This window comes from Rhipicephalus sanguineus, chromosome 3, assembly GCF_013339695.2.
Source record: "Rhipicephalus sanguineus isolate Rsan-2018 chromosome 3, BIME_Rsan_1.4, whole genome shotgun sequence".
NCBI classification, from domain to species: domain Eukaryota; kingdom Metazoa; phylum Arthropoda; class Arachnida; order Ixodida; family Ixodidae; genus Rhipicephalus; species Rhipicephalus sanguineus.
Window position 1 is genome coordinate 157,259,596 of NC_051178.1, and position 17,642 is coordinate 157,277,237.

General features: G+C 44.7%; 1 protein-coding gene across 1 annotated transcript; it reads right to left on the reverse strand.

The window, feature by feature from the left end:
* Positions 1-6,629: 6,629 nt before the first annotated feature.
* Positions 6,630-17,153, reverse strand: LOC119386011 (rho guanine nucleotide exchange factor 7). Its single transcript, XM_037653365.2, has 8 exons — positions 17,004-17,153; positions 15,578-15,653; positions 15,071-15,273; positions 13,765-13,924; positions 11,173-11,277; positions 8,144-8,222; positions 7,831-7,885; positions 6,630-6,834 (listed from the first exon to the last, which is right to left on the reverse strand). Exons 1-8 carry the CDS (start codon positions 17,151-17,153, stop codon positions 6,709-6,711), a joined length of 954 nt encoding a protein of 317 aa, XP_037509293.1. The 3' UTR covers positions 6,630-6,708.
* Between the last annotated feature and the right edge of the window lie 489 nt (positions 17,154-17,642).

Sequence of the window (17,642 nt, forward strand, 5' to 3'; positions counted from 1 at the left end):
TGCTCCTGCAAGAAGCCTAGAGGATGAGTAAGCAAACTAAAGTTGTTGTTATTCCAAGTCTGCAAGTGGGTTCAAACGGCACAAGGCAGTCTACTGAAATCGGCAGTGGCTTATAGTTCCCTAAAACTATATTTCATAACCTTGCAGGCCAGAAATTAATTCAAGCCAACCTCTCAGATTTTCTGCCTTTCTCTCTCTTGCCTTGTACACATGTGAGAGTGCCAAAACATAATGACATGTGCTGCTTCAGTCGCCATAAAATGCGCAATTCTAGTGCAGACTGAAAAAGTAAATATTTCTGACCTCAATGTTGTCATGCAATTTGTGGTAGTACTACTACACCCACCGACAAACAAATAAGAAAAACTCTTAGGGTTGCTTATCAATTCGCCTAAGACGACTCCAAGGCGAAATCCATTCGGTGTGGCTATCTTATCATCATCATAAACATCGTCACCAGAGCTTTAGCTGTCAAGCAAGTAGCTGCACACTTTGTTGATGCTGTGGCTGGTGATGATGATGGTGAATTATACCTTGGCCTTTTGTGATGGGTTGGCAGTTTCAACCACCCACTCGTCATGCAATTCAAATGGTGCGACACCTGGTACACTTCTATGCTTCTACCACAGTAATATTACATCTGTTAACATGACCCCTTGCCCAACATGGGACTGCATATTTTTACAAATCGGTGTCAGGCGCTGGCACGGCTCTCTGGTAAAATACAGTACTTTATTGTCATGTGAAATTCCTGGGTTGAATTCTAGCTTGAACCCCCAACTTTCATCCGATTCTTGTTACTCACTAAGGTCACATGGGTTTTATTCCTCACGCCATGTTTTTCAAGGTCAGCATATGATGAGGCACTTATATGCCTAAAGTGAGTGAGTGACCCACAGAGTTTAATGTTGCAAAGCAACAGTGGGGCTACAGTATGTCCTCATTAGCATATCACAATCTCTGCATGTAAAGTACCATAATTAAATTTATAATGGATCGACCATTCAACCAAACAAAGGATGGAGAACACAGCACAAGAAAATTAAGGAATTGCTACATGGAGGCCTTTCATGAAACCTAATACAGTAAAACCTCGTTAATTCAAAGTTACTGGGACTGTAGAAAAATCTTCGAATTAAGCGGGTTTTCAAATTAACCAAACATACAAAAAAACATGGCTGATCCCCCTTTCATAGAAATCGGGATAACACGAAAGTGAAACATCTCTTCACAGGGGTGGTTGAGCGTTTATTGTGCATTGTTTCGCCACAAAGGCGAAGGAACGAATGCTATAGCAACAAATTGTAATGTCACACGAAGAACGGCAAGCAGCTCAAAACTTGCAGCGCACTCTGAAGCAGAAAGGACGCACGAAAATAACATACACAGGACGAGTGCGAACTACCGTAAAATGCCGAGCAAGCGCCCCCCCTCCCTTTTTTGGGAGATCTGAAATGGGCGCCAGGGACTGAGCAAGCGCCTCCCCCCCCCCCTCCCCCACCCTCTCCTCCCCTGCTGCCACTTTTTTTTTCAAGACGAGCATCGCTTGTGTAAAAAGAACCACAAGAATGAGTACACTGAATGTGTATCTAAGGTTGTTTTATGAAATTCCGTTGTCATGTGGCCAGTCGTATATTGGTCAAACCGGTCGCTGCTTCAATGGTTCTAAAGTGACGAGGGGGAATAGAAACAGTAAATAAATAAAGCATTTCATTATAAACATGGATGGGCATTGTTTATTTTTAGCGGCTCTCCCGCCGCCATCTTGAATTTCGGTCCGAGACCGAGCAAGCGCCCCCTTCCCCCCTCCAAGACTGTCGGATTATCCTTCACCGAAGGGGGGCGCTTGCTCGGCATTTCACGGTAGGAACTGTCACAATTGTTATTTCGTGTGTTAGCAGCGCGCTCCTTTCGGGAACGCGGCCGCTGCAGCGAGCGAAGTGACCTTCGTGCTCTCTGTAACGTAAAAGGAAACTTGCGGCGAAAGCACAAGACGTACAAACCGCCCGCATCACGAGATAAGTGCGCGTGCACGAGAGACACCCCGTGTAGTGACGCGCTCGCATCGTAACGCGCGGGGCGACGACATTTAAAGCGCGCCCTGCGCGCTCTTCGCGCCATCTCGCTAGTGATCACAAGAACACGCTGAAGCCACCCAGCTCTGAGTACCGCCAATTCTAAATGGTGTATATAAATAGCGCGCCGTTAGTAAGCAGAAGAACGTACGCTCTGTGGCGAGTGGTTTCGCGCCGTGTGCTGCGGAGTGAGGGGTCATAAGTTCGACTCCTGGCAACGGAACTTTTTTCTGTTAGTGTATATTTTACAACGTCATATTCGTGACGGAAATACGTCAGTGGAGCCGTGGCGGACCCCGGCATAAAACAGTTTCTTGTTAAAACATACATACAATTTACTGAAAGTAATCGGAGGTGGTCGTTTGCTGTCCCTGCTAGTTTGCTGCTCCAAGGGTTATGTTTTCCAGCAATCCCCGGTCCCAATTTTACCGGCGAAACAGCAAGCCGCTCGGCTGCCAGCGCAAAAAAAGAAAAAAAAAAACATTCTCGTGATCAACTAAAATGCGCGCCTGCGGAAAAGACGTGCTTCACTGCAACACAGTGGTGACACGCGGGCAGCATGTCGCCTGCTCCTCGCAACGACAGCAGCGAGGAGCAGGTGAGATGACAGCTGCAAGTTGCCGGAGCAACCGGGTAATAGGGCGAGACAGACGGTACGATTTTTCATGCGATTCGACGTCCGACACGGCGGAGGGGAAACCGGAATGGTGACCTTTCATAGCATCGTACAGCCACCATTCCCTCTCCCCCACCGCCGCGTCGGCCGTCGGATCGCATGGAAAATCGGACCGTCTGTCCCCCGCTTAAGTTGCCGGGTAAATCATGACGCGCTGACGTCGCGAGAAACATTCAACATGCTGCCCGCGTGTCACCGCTGTGTTGCAGTGAAGCACGTCTTCGTTTCCGCAGGCGCCCATTTTAATTGACCACGAGACCGGTTTTTCTTTTTTCTTTTTTTTCGCTGGCAGCAGGGAGGCTGGGGTGCTTCACCTGTCACTCGTTAGTATCGCTACAGTGCATTGCCTTGTGGCTCCCAAGGGCCGTCGTTTCCGCGGATTAGCGGCGAAATCCGTATCGAGAATTGGCAGATAGTACCCAAAGTTTTCGAATTAACAGGGCTGGTACTGACCGCCGCTTCAAATTATTCACTAAAATTTACATTGCAAAATACGGGACCGCAGAAGTCCTTCGAACTAAGCGGGCTTTCGAAATAACAGAGTTCGAATTAATGAGGTTTTACTGTACTTCAAATGTTTGATTTGTACTTGAAGTCTGCTTTCCACTATGACTATGTAACTGATCACCTGAAGTGGCAGTGTGCTGTCACGCTTCCCGTTTTCACATATGCAAACGCAATTAACACATCAGGGCACAACAGACTCCACAGGTTACTGACAATGTGGGCCTAATGTGAAAAAGCTGTTCAGCTAGGCACCTAGTGAAGTGAAAACAAACTTTCCTACATAGGTACTGGCAATGTGTCCCAACATGGAGACTAGGTCTTGCTTCATTCATGGTTGAATTTAAAAAAAGTAAGCTAACCGAGGCAAGGCGCACAGAGCTGCACTTGCAACAACAAGTGGTCAAATGCAAGCATGTTGTTTGTCTTGTGGTATGCAAATCTGTCTATATTTTTTTAAAAAGTTTGAAACAGCAGGTGGTTGAAGGCAACGTGCATTGAAACAGCTCGCACATAATGAGCTCATAGTCCTTGTATCTAGTCACAAGGAAACCCGTAAGAAAGCACTACACACTTTGTAGATTCAGGCTAATCATGATCATACTTTTCCTTTCCTTGTTTTATTTTTGTAGTCTTTCCTTCTTTACTACAAAAAAGTTGTCTGTGTGTATGATGTGCTCACAGAGTGAAAACAGCACGATAACGAGTTTAAGCATCTTATTATTACAGCAAAATCTGGGTTACCCATAAATGGTTTTTCAATCACACGTGATCAAGGACACATTTACACAGCATTTCCGCACAGACTGAATGCCATACCTCGAGCAGCACAATCTCGCGATAAATTGGCATGAAGCCTACTCTGAAAGAACCAGCCAATAATAATGCCTGCGTGGACAGCGGGTAACAATGAATTGTGCATAAACACAACTGTGACGACTGAGCTCTTTCGTAACAAGTGAGGCACATAAACGTGAGAGAGGGCCTGCACATTTTGAAGCTGCGTTATAACGGCAGTGATGAGAAACAGTCTGTGAATGACAAAAAGTGACATTCATGCCAAAATAAACATATTTTCTATGAGAGAGGTATTATTTAGGCTTGTGCGAATATTCGAGCAATTCGAATATTGCAACGAATATTACAGTATTCGAATTCGCTTCGAAACGAATTTATATTATCATAAATTTCGAAGTATTCGAAATGAACGCATAGACATATATAAACCGCATGTAACCACCTGTAAAGGTGGTTTCACTGCACACCGGAGGGGTGCTGTACAGTGAATACACCTTTCCAGGGAAAATCCGCACTGCCGCGAAGACCCGCTTCAAGGTTAAATGAACATATATTACCCTCACATCGATTCATCACTTTTTTAAGTTTAAAAGCTTGCTATACCGGCTTATATGCCCTAGCTGTAGTAAATTTTAAAACGTAACATATTTTAGAGGTTATCACTTGCATTCTAAAGAGAGTCAAATCCTGCTACTACTCAAAATTGCTTCCACTTCCGTTTGAACCAAAAAGAATGACATATTCATATGCCTTGTTTCAACTTTAAAAATATTGCGCAGGGTAATTTGGTCGTGACAAATATGCTAATTTTTCTTTATGTGATATATACTATTCGAATTCGCTTCGAAATTATTCGACCAAATCATTATTCGCTTCGAATTCGCTTTGGACCTAAAATTTACTATTCGCACAAGCCTAGTATTATTCGATTCCTATCCAAGCTCTTAGGGTTGGGCGCAAGTACACTGCACCGCAATCTACAATGGTATTTTCATAAAAAGACGCTGTTTCAAGAAAGACTGTGTATTTTAATTTACTATGTAATGGGGCAGCTCTACAGAGAACTGTCTACCCACATGCAGCTTTTTTAAACAGAAATTTCCAAGACATTATGCTGAAAGTTTGACAGCTTCCCCGGGCCTCATGTGGCTGTGCTTTGGAAGAGGACTATGCATAATGCATACAAGCGTTTCCAAATGTAAACATTTTGATTTTTCCCAACAATAATGTCTGCTGGTCAATTTGGTTTTCTTGCCCTGCGGTATACGATCTTCCACTGGTTGTTATGGAACAAATTTCATAGTCAGTGAGCAAATTTTACTGGAAGCTCTGCACTACGTAGTGTAGCAACTGACTTTGCAAAGCGGCTGCCTTCTGCCAGGATATGTTCCACAACAGCACATCTTCTCAAGCAGATTTGAACTTTTATAATGTAAGCACAATTCGAGAACTTGCTCTAGGGTTCAGTCAGTTTTTACAAAACAACCAGTAGAATTTCACGCAACACAGTGGCACAAAACAGATTTCTTCGCACTAGCCTACAGAACATTAAATACTTGGTACATCGCTCGGCAGTAGCTGCCTGAAAGGAGCCTCAACTGCAGTTTAGGTGCGTGTGCTGCACAAGTCAGCTTATTATCATATATCCTGAGGGCCTCGCTGCTACCACCACAGGGAAACGGTCTGCAGACCAGAAAACGCCTGTGTAAGAGTTTCGGAATGAAATCACCTTCACTCGCTTTTTGTCGCATCCAGAGGAATTGTTTGGACAAGAACAGTGCCTTTCAAGTAAAGATTTCCCACTGGAATGTCATTACGTGTGGCCAACGTTAAAGGGGTTATAATTTTTTACCAGAGCATGCTACATTAAAAAAATTTTTACGAAAACATTTGTTTTCTTTGGAAGCCGTGGCCTCCTCCTCGACTGAAGTTCCCTGCGGCAATATGTATGCAGCGTCCACTTAGGTACAACATCTTATGGTTACACCAGGGTTGCCTACTTCCGTTCTTCTTGAACGATTGTGCTCTTGTTAACAGCTTTAAAAATCAGCCCTTTACAAAGACCTCCCATACTGAATCAATGTAACCATGCACAGCCATTGAAACTGTCTCAGCGAAATGGCATTATTTGGCAGTACTGCAGGTCTGAAAAAAATACAGCAGCATGATTCATAACAAGGGTTTACTGCTATTAGCCATCGTCCTTTTGCCATATTCGCACCATTCAGAACAGCGCCATCAGGTAGCAGAGTCCTGGCATCGTGACCAGTCCAGGAAAAGGGTGAAACCACGGTTTCATCTGTGCCATAGACAGCACCAACTGCACGAGCAGGTCTATGAGGAGGATGAAAATGCTGGTCGAGCTGCCTGCCTGCACCCGAACACCCGCACCAAGCCACCCAGATGCGAGTGTTAGAACGTCGCCCACACCGTAACGGTGCACGACGTTGAGGCACGACACAATGGTCAATTGGCCAGCCTTTCGCCATTGTGCCGGGACCTAGAGAGAGCTGCCGCATGGTCGGAGAACAAGTGGATGGGGAAGCACTGCAGCAACTGGCACCACTGCAACGTCGTTTGAATGTGCACACACCACGTAAGAGCAACAAAGAACTTTGCGAGCGGCCAGCCAATGGCGGCCTTGTAGCATGCTGGTCAGGACTCCGTAATGAGCAGGGGTTGGTCGCAAGAGCTTAGCAATAAGTGCTGTCGTAGCAGGGCCTCCAGTCGCATGCGTGCTTGTCGCTCTTCCTCGAGTGCGCGTGAAAGTTGGCTCGTCTCCTGCAACAACAGTCGTAATCATCAGTGCGCGTCATGAGTGAGTCAGATCAAGCGCATTAACTCTTCGATGGCACACAGTAAGCTAACCAGGTCCGCAATTAGGATCCCGAATGCCAATGTCAGTCAAAATAAAACAAACTACAACTCGTGTTGGAAGAACAGCTTGCTTTGCCTGTCAGCAAGCCAGTAACTTAACCCTTTAGGTGCGAAGCCCAAGTAAATGCTCTATGTACTATCCGCGTCAAATGAAACCCAAATGGCGGCAAGCCTTCGCATGGTATAGTGCGCGCCGTCCTGTCATCACCATTGACAGGCGCGCGCATTCGGTTTGACCGCACTGCGCATATGCGCGCCTGTCCATGGTGATAACTGGACGGCGCAGCACTATACCATTGCCAAGGCTTGCCGGTGTTCGGGTTTCATTTGACGCGGATAGTACCTGTATTGCTGCCAATGCACACTCTTGCCATTGCCTGAGGTAATTTGTAGACATGAAACATCTGTAGTCTAGTTGTGCCATATGTTGGTTATATACAACATTATGGTAGGTTCAGCCACACAGTGAAATTTCCAGCAACAAATTGCCAATAAATAACATTCAAATTCACAGCCTGCCAACACATTACTTAGAGAGAAATTTATTTGTTGCAGTAAGAAGGCACAGTGCGACTGAGAAAGGGACGAGGAACACACACCACACACGGGCGCTGTTTTTCGTCCCTTGTCTCAGTCGCGCTCGCTGTGCCTTCATACTGCTATGAACCAACTCGCCCAAATGAAAGTCTTATTGCAACTTATTTGTTACACTTCGAAAAACACCGGACGCACACATAGCTGGATAGGGTTAACTGAAGGTAGATTGACTACTTAAGCAAAGTGAGCAAGTTGCCTCCCATCCATATTTGCAAGATTAAGCTGTTGGGTCACACAATCTGTACTAAGCATTAGGTGTCTTGCTATCTAGTAAATGCCAAAAACTGACAGCACAGCACTTACGGTTCGCAGTTCCTTGACCTGGTCTCTCAGGGCATAGACAGTGTCAACAAGGCTTCTGCAAGGCATACCAAATGTGGCATCAAGATCATGTTGTGGCAGGATAAGCAGTATGTAGCAACTTCTACAAATGTACAGAGGTACAAAAAGTATCTAGAGTAATCACCAAGACCTTATCAAACGTCTTGCAAATAGCAAGCCTACGCATGTCTTCAACAAGCCTTACTCCAGAAAAAAACGATCGTGAGATCCTTTTTCGTAGTGAGCACTGTGAAATGATTATCTGCTCTTCGTGATCAGAATCAAATGCATTTACCTCTCCTCCATGCCTTTGGTGTCTTCAACAATAATTTTCTCATCCTCTGCAACTAAGACTTGCGGGCAGTTCATCAATGCTGCAAATAAAAAAAAGATGTAACACATACGTCAGTGAACGCCTCACTTTAGAAATGGCATGTGAACTGATGAAAGCACACAAAACACGGCAGACTCCTTTTGTGACACTACGCTGAGTTCTCTGAAAACCTGAACAGTTTCAAGAACCTTTGTTTAGTCTCTCACAGATTTAGTGCACTTTTTTTTTAAAGCCAGGCTTATAAGAGGACAAACGCATTTTTGTGGTCCTTTATGCTTTAAAAGGAATACTAAAATTTCAGGTGACTAGTAACTTCATTTATATGTTAGATTGACGGTGTCTTACAAGAGTTTGAGGCTAAAGGCTAAATTACCAAAAAAAGAAAGCCCCAACCTGCTTTATAAATGCTGTAGGCTCATCAGCTTACATACACCAGTCGCGATACCAAGAAAGGTACCCAAAATACTCAAAGCATCACTTATACAGAGAGCTCAGTTTTTGTAAGCGAGCCTATTCTAACATACAGATCATAATACGCTTTGTCACTGTAAAAATATGGCATCAGCCCCAATGATCCATCTCATTTGTAACTTGCTGGCTGTACTCAACGACTGGTAACAAAAATATTGACTCTGTGGCATTTCAGCACAAAGGAAAAAGCAAGCTGGCCACTTTTCCTTTTCTTTCCTAACAGAAAGACTTTATCACTACTATTTGAAACATTGTGGGGTATTCCAAATGCATGCCACTGGCTTGAGGTTGACAATGGTGCCCAGTGGAGCATGACCTCTGAGATCATCAGCTGAGTTAACCCCTTGAGGGTTTTCGCCGTACATGTACGGCAGAAGCTTCCTGGTACCAAAGGGTTTCGTCGTACATGTACGGCATAGCGTTTAATTTTAAAACGCGCGCCTTTTTCGATCATTTCTCTCGCTTGGCCTGTGCTTCCACACTTCGGAAATACGTGGAATTTTTTGCATACGCCAATCTCTCTGCGTTGTATTTTTATTTTGCTTCCCAAAACGGCGCGCCGGCTATCGCTTGCCCATCTGAGCGCGTTGGCGGTGCAGCTGGTTTAAAGTGCGTGCCTTTTTCGATCATTTCTCTTGCTTTGCATGTGCTGCCGCGCTTCAGGAATACGTGGAAATTTTTTCATGTGCCGCTGTCTCTCCGTTGTTGCTTTTTTTATGTTTCGCAAAACGGCGCGCCGGCTATCGCTTGCGCAACCGAGCACGCCCGCGGAGTGGTTGGTTTCAAACGCACGCCTTCTTCGATCATTTCTCTTGCTTGGAATGTGCTGCCACGCTTCGGGAACACATGGATTTTTTTTTTAATGCGCCAATGTCTCTCCGTCTTTCTTTTTTTTGCTTTCCAAAGCGGCGCGGCGGCGTTGAGTTGCGCATCGGAACGCGCGCACGCGGTTGCGGCTGGTTTCGATTTCGTTTTTCGGGTGGTTTCACTTCTTGCGCCCGCAAAGCTGATGGCTGTTTGGTTTTTAATCTCTCAAAGGGCGACCACTTGTTACTCTCTCGTTTATTGCACCCCGGGGCGAGATTACATCTGTTTCCGTGCGGCGCTAAATTACACAAACTACGCCGCCGTGATTGCGTTTCCTGTTTTGGGGTCTCGGAAAAGCTAACTACGTCTTGTTGGCGATAAGGCGAAGGATTACTGCAGATTTTTCACTCATTTTGCTTTCCGGATGGGCGCACAACCATAGAGTTTTCTTGCGTGCGCTCACTGACGCAGTTCGCTTACACTATGGAAGCGCGCGCCGGTTGCTCTGCTGCCGGTGAGTCGAGCAGCGATTCTTCCGATGCGGACTATTCCCCAAGTGCCGAATCAGAATCTGATTAATTGGATTTCAGTTTGTCAGACGAGGATTTTTTTGACGAGTTTAGACTCCGATGACGATCACGGAGCGACATCTGAAAAGCGTGCGCGGCGAGCCATGCTTCAATGACTATCACCGCTGAAAGTTTTGTGTTAGAGCACGAACATTTTTAACCGGAAAAGTACTCTGGTGCGCTTATTTTTGTATGTCTGTGAGCTACGTTTAATACAATGCATAATTTTTATTTATTAAAAACTGTTGAGCTTTTTTTTTCAGGATTTTGCTTGATTTTACTACGAATAAACCATGTGTATGTAACAACAAAAATGATTTTTTTGTCACTTTACGGTCACGAAAAAAAATTTTAGATAATTTTTTTCTTAAATAAAATCGTCTGAAAAATTTATTTCAGCAATAAAAAAATTACACATTTTTGGACTAGATTTCGCGAAATTTCTACCCTCAAGGGTTAAGCAAGAGCCTGTTCATTGCCGGCGACTTGAATGATGGGATGCGTTGAAACTGAACCAACATAAGGCCTTCAAGAAATATGACATTGTCTGCATTGTCAACTCAGTTGTTTGTCTCTAGCAGTCCTTTATTAGAGGAAACGAAAGAGAAAAAATATATTTTATGTGCATAAGTCAATTACCCTTCCACAATACCAAAAGCACCACTCTTGCAATGAGAAAGAAGTTTCACAGGCCATAAAATGCACAAAGAAAATTACAAGTGTCGCCACTGCCTTGAAGTTCCCCGCTCAAATCGCTGTGACGTCACAGATTTTGATAATATCTGCTGGGGCCTATAGCGATAGAAATGAATTACACTGTATCTGTATTCTAAGGAGTCAAGGGACATACCATGACAGGAATAAAGAGATTTCATTGAGCCAATGTAACTGAAAGATGAGTGTAATGGGGAAAGAACAAAAAAAAAGGGGGGGGGTTGAGATCCACGATTTCACACACACATTCAGGAGCTGGGGTTCCGGTGCAAAATTAAAAAATAAAACTCTTCTAGTAATGAACTTATGATCGCAAGAGTAATGACAATGCAGGTCACAAAAGATAATTTATTAGTCTAACCTGACTTAGTGTTTCACTTACGTGCTGACTACTGTAATAAAAAGATTCTTCAATGCAGTAAGGCATACCTGAGTTCACCGTGTGCCTCGCTCGAGAACTGCTGCCGCAGTAGGCCTCAATGACTTGCAGCAGCTGCATGTCGTCCACATGCGGTGCCCTGTCTTCAGCAGGACCTGCACAGGCGCCGCCCAGCCACATATCACAACATGCCTTGCCTGCACATCGTGTTGATAAGGACTGCATCAAAGTGGTGTCATTAAACCTCACTTGGACAAAAACAAACAGATGAGCGTAACGTGGAACTGAGAACTTATTTTCTTGCTGCTACTTCTACCTTCTTCTACGCAACATTAAATGTTAATGATTGACAAATGAAGAAAGTTAATGCACATTATCGAACAGCAGTAAAGTTTATAAAGGTCCCATCCTTCGGGAAAGGCAACACCAGGGCAACCCTTTTAGTTTAGTGTATGTTTGACGTACATTCGGATCCCATTACATAAACATGCTGGATAAGAATTGAATATTGCTTGGTGCTTATAGTATTTCCTAAAGAACAACATCGATCACAAATAAGTTAGTACAGTAATATAGTTGCAGGCTGTTTCCAAGTTTGCGCTAAGTGTGTACTAAAAGAATAATGGCATGTGTTTTTATTTTCAACGTCATAAACAGCTCTGAATGATTGCCACTAATGTTTTTAGAGTCAGCGCAATCCTACTTGTACTCATTATTGCACCAGGCTTGCAAACGTACGTAATTAAGAGAGAAAATGTGTGGTGTCCTGTGACAGCTAGTAGACCCTTCCGAATTTTAGTGTGCTTTTCTACATGACACCGTTATACTGCAATGAAAGTGACTTAAGAAGCATTCCACACACGATAAAATCCAGACCACATCGTTTTTTTTCCCCTTTGTTTCCCCTTTCTTCCTTGTCAAGGTAGAATTGTTAGTGCCCATATTTTCTGGCATGGACAAGCAAAAAAGTATGAATTAACCGAATTAACGTGATGGAGTAGTTTGAATTAAGCGGCTTTAAAATAACATCGAAAATGTACTGGGCCAAACAAAACTTTGAAACTTGTTTGAATCAACTGAAAGTTTCACTTATCAAAGTTTAAATTATTGCAAGTCTACTTATGTACTTTTATTCAGATATTTTCATGCAGAAATGAAAGTTTGACCTTTTTTTTTTCTTTTTATGAAGACAAGAGCACAGTTTAGAGGCTGTGCATGTCTTCTGCATTCGGTCTATTTAAGCTAGTATGTTGGTTGAGGCCATTGCTGTGTTTTGCATTCACTCTCCATGAAGCAAGCGATGGTGTGAAGTTTGACCTTGCCTGCAGAACATTCCGGCAGCTTAGGCTAGGTTTCGCATACTCAGGAAGAGCATTCTCATACAATTGCTTTTGTATGAGTTTGCGTGGCTTGGCCATCTTTACAGTGAAACCATCTTGCTAACAAAAGCAAGAGTATGGGGGGCAACATAAACAGCGCAAGCTTTCTTCACAGCCAAAAATTACATGACAAAGCATGTGTGAATGTCCAGAGAATCAAGTTAGTCAAGTACAAGCGTCCAAAGCATCAACTTCCCACCTACATTGGTTATAAAAAGGTTACAAAAGTCGACTTTGTAACTTTTGGAATACATAAAAAACTTTGAACAGTGAAATTTAAAAGGATATTCACAGGTATAATAACTTAACATTAAAAATCCATATAGAATCTCCTTTCGGGGCTGTCTGGATGATGCGGAAGCATATTTTTATTGTAGGCTGCGGCCTTCCCTAGAACGCTGTTTTTGGGTGGCACTGGCAAGGCATGTTTCATCTTTCTAGCATTCGTCAGTGTCTGGAATGGCCCCACAAAAGGTGCATCCTGCGACCACCGAAATGCAAGTTTAGTGCTATATTTTTTCAAAGTCCAAATTTTCCTGATGCTTTTATTTCACTAGTTTTGTGGTGCTGTACTCGCGGTGCTTTGCACCTCGAGTACAACACATTCACATCCATCAAACGTATTCACATTCTGCAAGCATGGGTGAGTAGCCCAATGGCCAAAGTCACTTGCCTTTCGAGCATGGGGCCCGGGTTGAAACCCAGCCCCACCAAGAAAAGTTATTTTGTTTTATTCATTTTCGTCTTACGTGAAAGAGGGGCAGACGGATGGATGGGCAGTTTTCTTGTTGAGTCAGCATAGTAACGCTTACACGTTTAAAAAGTTACTGAACAAGCACTAAATGAGAAAAACTCACAGGATCCCTTGTGCATTTGCCTAAGATGACTCTAAGGCGGAAGCCATCTTATTTTTTTCTTCTCGATCTATTGTATTGATTCCCCCGCCCCAAAGGCTTTCTGCACTTAGCGTGGTTTTTGCATTGCCTCCGAGACTGGAAGCATTGAAATTCTGCACGTCACGTACCTCTGAGACCAGCCCACCTGTGACCAAGCATCGATGTCATGCGATGACATCATCATGTGACGTCACATTATGTGGCGCACAGTGACGTCGCTACGACTTCATGATGATGTCACAAATTCTGGTGATCAGTGACGTCATGACGACATCACGTGATGACTTTTTGCATCGCTCACGTTGACTGTTGACGGTCACTTTTCGTGTTTGATGAGGCATCTAAGGCTTTCGCCTCAAAATCTCACCAGGTTTCCGTTGTTGCTTGTGATGCCGGTTTGGGGCACGGCCAACCGTCGGTCGGGGACGCAGTGGTGGATGTGGTCGAAGGCACCAGCCACCGCTCTGCGTTGTTGATGAGCTCTCTCGTAAGGGTGTCCTCTCGGTGGATGGCCCGATCATAACAGGCTGCAACATTGCAACAACAATTTCTAGCAACAGTGGCACAACTGAGAAAGCAAGCTGCAGAGAACACTTCTGGGACAGCACAAGGTGCACACACGTTTTCGTCTCCTCCACTGGTCTCTATTGGTATTGCTTGAGCTTCAGCTCGTCTATAATGCCTTCTACCTATCCAAAGCTCATACCTTGTGCTACTCCTTTCCATATGCTAAGTTTAAAATCAGCCCCTAGTGCTCGCGTACAGTCATGCTATACCAGGCCTCACTCATTGGAGACTCAAGCAGATGGAGATTTCTCTACGCTTCCACGACCCCGCCCGTGTTACGTGCAAGGGCATGTAGCATGGCCAATGTTTTGTTAGGGCGGTGTCTTGGAAAGCCATACTCCTGCAGAGACGCACTAGTGGTGCTGGTGTGCTTTCGTCCTTGCACGGGAGCCTTTGTGTATTGTGCCACCAGGGACCGGGCATTAGTAGTGTTGGGCAATGCCAGAGCAAACTACTTCTGTCCTTTGTTAATGTTAACTTTGGCAAAACTGCTTCTTGTGGCACAAAGCTTGGTGCTCATTGTTGAATGAGTGCGTATGCTCTAGATTATTCGAGGCAATGTACAATGCAGTAGTACGGCTCGCATATGCCCAGGTGTACAGGCCTCTGCGAGCTCAGCTAAAGCTGAACTGGCAGAGGCCAGTACCACTACATTCACTCCTGAATGTTATTCTGAGAAATTTTTCCAGAGTTGTGCATTGCAGGCAACTCTGGAAAGCATTGAGGTGATCAATAAAATTCAACTGAAGTTAACGCTTTGTCCTGTCCGTTTCTTCTTGACTTCCAGCTTTAACTGGAAGATGCACCAACTACTACAGCAATTGTCTTCATTACCTAAACAAGGTCTGGTGTTGCTGTACGTCAGCACTCCTTTCACATTACAAAGAATTGTGCAAACTTGGTTTTTGGAGCATCATGGAGCAGCAAGAAAGGGTATGTGCTAGTGCTTTACAGTGAGTGTGACCCTGTAGTTACAATAAGCACACTGCAGGCATTAAAGTTGTGTTAACTGGGTCCCGTAGGTCAAGCTGGATTAAATATACCTACTGCCACAAGCTTTCATATTTTGGGCATCCTTTTAAGCACTGCAACACTGACAAACTCACCAAGGGTCGCTGTGGAACAGGAGTTTCCATTGGCCGAACCACTGTGACAGTGGGTGCTGGTGTAGGGGCACTCACTTGTGCCACCACTCGTCGAAGAGGGCTGGGTGCGGGTGGCGGAGGAGGTGAGAAGCTCAGCTTGGCCTTCCACTGGGACGCCTCCTCAGCACTCCGGCAGAGCACTGTCATACGGGGCACTGAAGGGCCTGCAAGCAGCAGTTGCCGAAGTAAAAACAACAATAATGGCCACTTGCCATGGTCTCTACATTGGAAGCAATCGAGGCAGCCTAAGCATGCACAGTTGTTTCAGCTTTCTTAAAGCTTCAATATTGAGGGTCACACCCTGCTGAATACCAGACATCAGGATTGAGAAGGAAACAAAAAAAGATAAACAGTATGTTGGAACAAGTGCAGTGCCATTTCGTGTTTGCACCAAATTTGCAATCACACATAAATGGTTAATTTTTCATTTGCTAACAAAAGAAAACAAAAAGTAAAAGCCGACATTACCTTGAATGTCGAAGGCACAGCCGTCAGCTGGATCCTGGGAGTTCAGAACTGTTAAACCCGGTACAGGGAGGCGGCCCTGCAATGGACACAAGTCGGGAGCTGTTTACAAAGTTACACATACAGTTACCTGGCTCAGGAACAATGTTCTGGTTCGTATAAGCTCCGAAGGTGCTTCACTAAAAGCCATACTTTAACACAAGGAAAACAGAAGCAAACTATGTTTAGATTCATGTCAATTCACACCCATTCAACGAAATTCCTCCAACCTAAGAAACTGAAGTTACGTGCAATGAAAATCCACGAAGCTCTTTGATGCTTAAGTCCCACAAGGTGCTGCCTGAGTTATGATCGCACAGAGGTGCACACACGGGCCCACTTAAGAATATCAACTATATTCACTAAAATTAGGCAATGCACGTAACATTATGTAACATCATAATTCATGTGTGGCACATAAGCGTGCGACACACATTTACAATGGGTTGTACAGTGGAACCTGAACCATTTTAAATCTCTTAATTCAAAGTGATGAATAACTCAAGCTGCACAGCTGGCCTCAGCCAAGCTTTATGTAAGTGAATAGGAAAAAAAAAAGCAGAAAAAAGCAGAAAATTTCAAAATTTTAAGAACTGTCCAACAATTATTTTGGACAAAATTTCTCGTGCCTGCAAACGGCCTTATGGAAAAGTTGTGTTGCATTGCTTCTCAGTCCAGCAAGTCCTCAAAACTTTGAGATAGTAACGTGACCGCTTACATGAGACACGTGTGAGGACAGCACACAAGAGGAGCTATCTTAGCTCATGCATCCTCTGCTGCCACCAAAAGATTACCCGCAAGATAAGGAGTGCCCGCCACCTATGCGCTCAGCTGCTACGACCATTGCCACACAAAGCTAACAAGGCTGGCCTACTCATGCTTTCGTGCAACTGCCCCTTCCCGCTCAACAGCTCCACTGAACAAGTATGTGCCTTCCCCTACCTCTTCATTCCCTATGCAACTAATACATGGCTGGGTACTGACTTGAGGACAAAATCAGGTGTTGAGCCATAAATTTTTTTCAAGGAGGGCGAGGGAGGGGGTTTAAGGTGGGCGAGGAAGGGGTCCCCCCCTGGCTATGCCAATGGAGGAGATACAACACCTCCTCCCCCTCCCCTCTACCTTTTCCACTCTCTAATCAGCCCTCCAACCTGCTGTTAAGTGCAAAGACGTTGCAGACAATGCCTGTCCAGGAATGTACGCATGACATACTGCTCAAGTGATTGGGCACTATATTCAAAGGGGCTCTCTTTAGTTCAAACTTCATTTTATTCTAAATTTATGTCTCTGAATTTGAGTCAACGAGGCCCCACTGTACAAGGCTTTGAGCAAAGGGTGCAGTAAATAGCTAGCCCACATTTGAAAGGGAATAGTGCTGTTACAGGCTCACCTGGTAAGAGAAGCGGCCGTTGGAGAGGGACAGCTGCACGAGGCAGCTGGAGAACAGCGCCAGGTAAAGGTCCCGCCGCTCCTCTCCTGTCAACAGCACCACAGGCCCCACGTGCAGCAGCTCACCTAAGCACTGTAGCTCCTGCGGCATCAAAGGTTTTACGAAAGTGCTAAATTAGATCACTTACAAGTTAGGCAATTCTGTTTTGTATTGTACATGTTGTTGTCAGTATACTTGAACTTCAATTTAACCCCAGAAATATTCCATCAAGTGAAAAATTTCGCTAAATCAAAAGCACCTAGAAGGCCCCTCACCAGTCCCTACTGCAATTCTTTGTTACACCCCTAAAGTTGTAAGACACCTTTGCTTCGGCTCGCCGCTCCTTACATTCTCTCAAGCGCTGAAGGTGAAGGAGCAGATCATGTTGATGTGACAAGCCCCACCTCCTTTTTTCTTTTCTTTCTATTTTGCTTCTCCATGCACTTGCAGCATTGAGACCGCACGCTTTGCATTGGATTAAGAACTAAAGTCACGTGCTACAGTGACGTTCCATGGCTGCTCCGGACACACGTGCACACACGCAACTCCAAGCCGGCCGTAGAAGTTTCAAGGAGAACCTGTGGCATAGGCGTGCGGGTA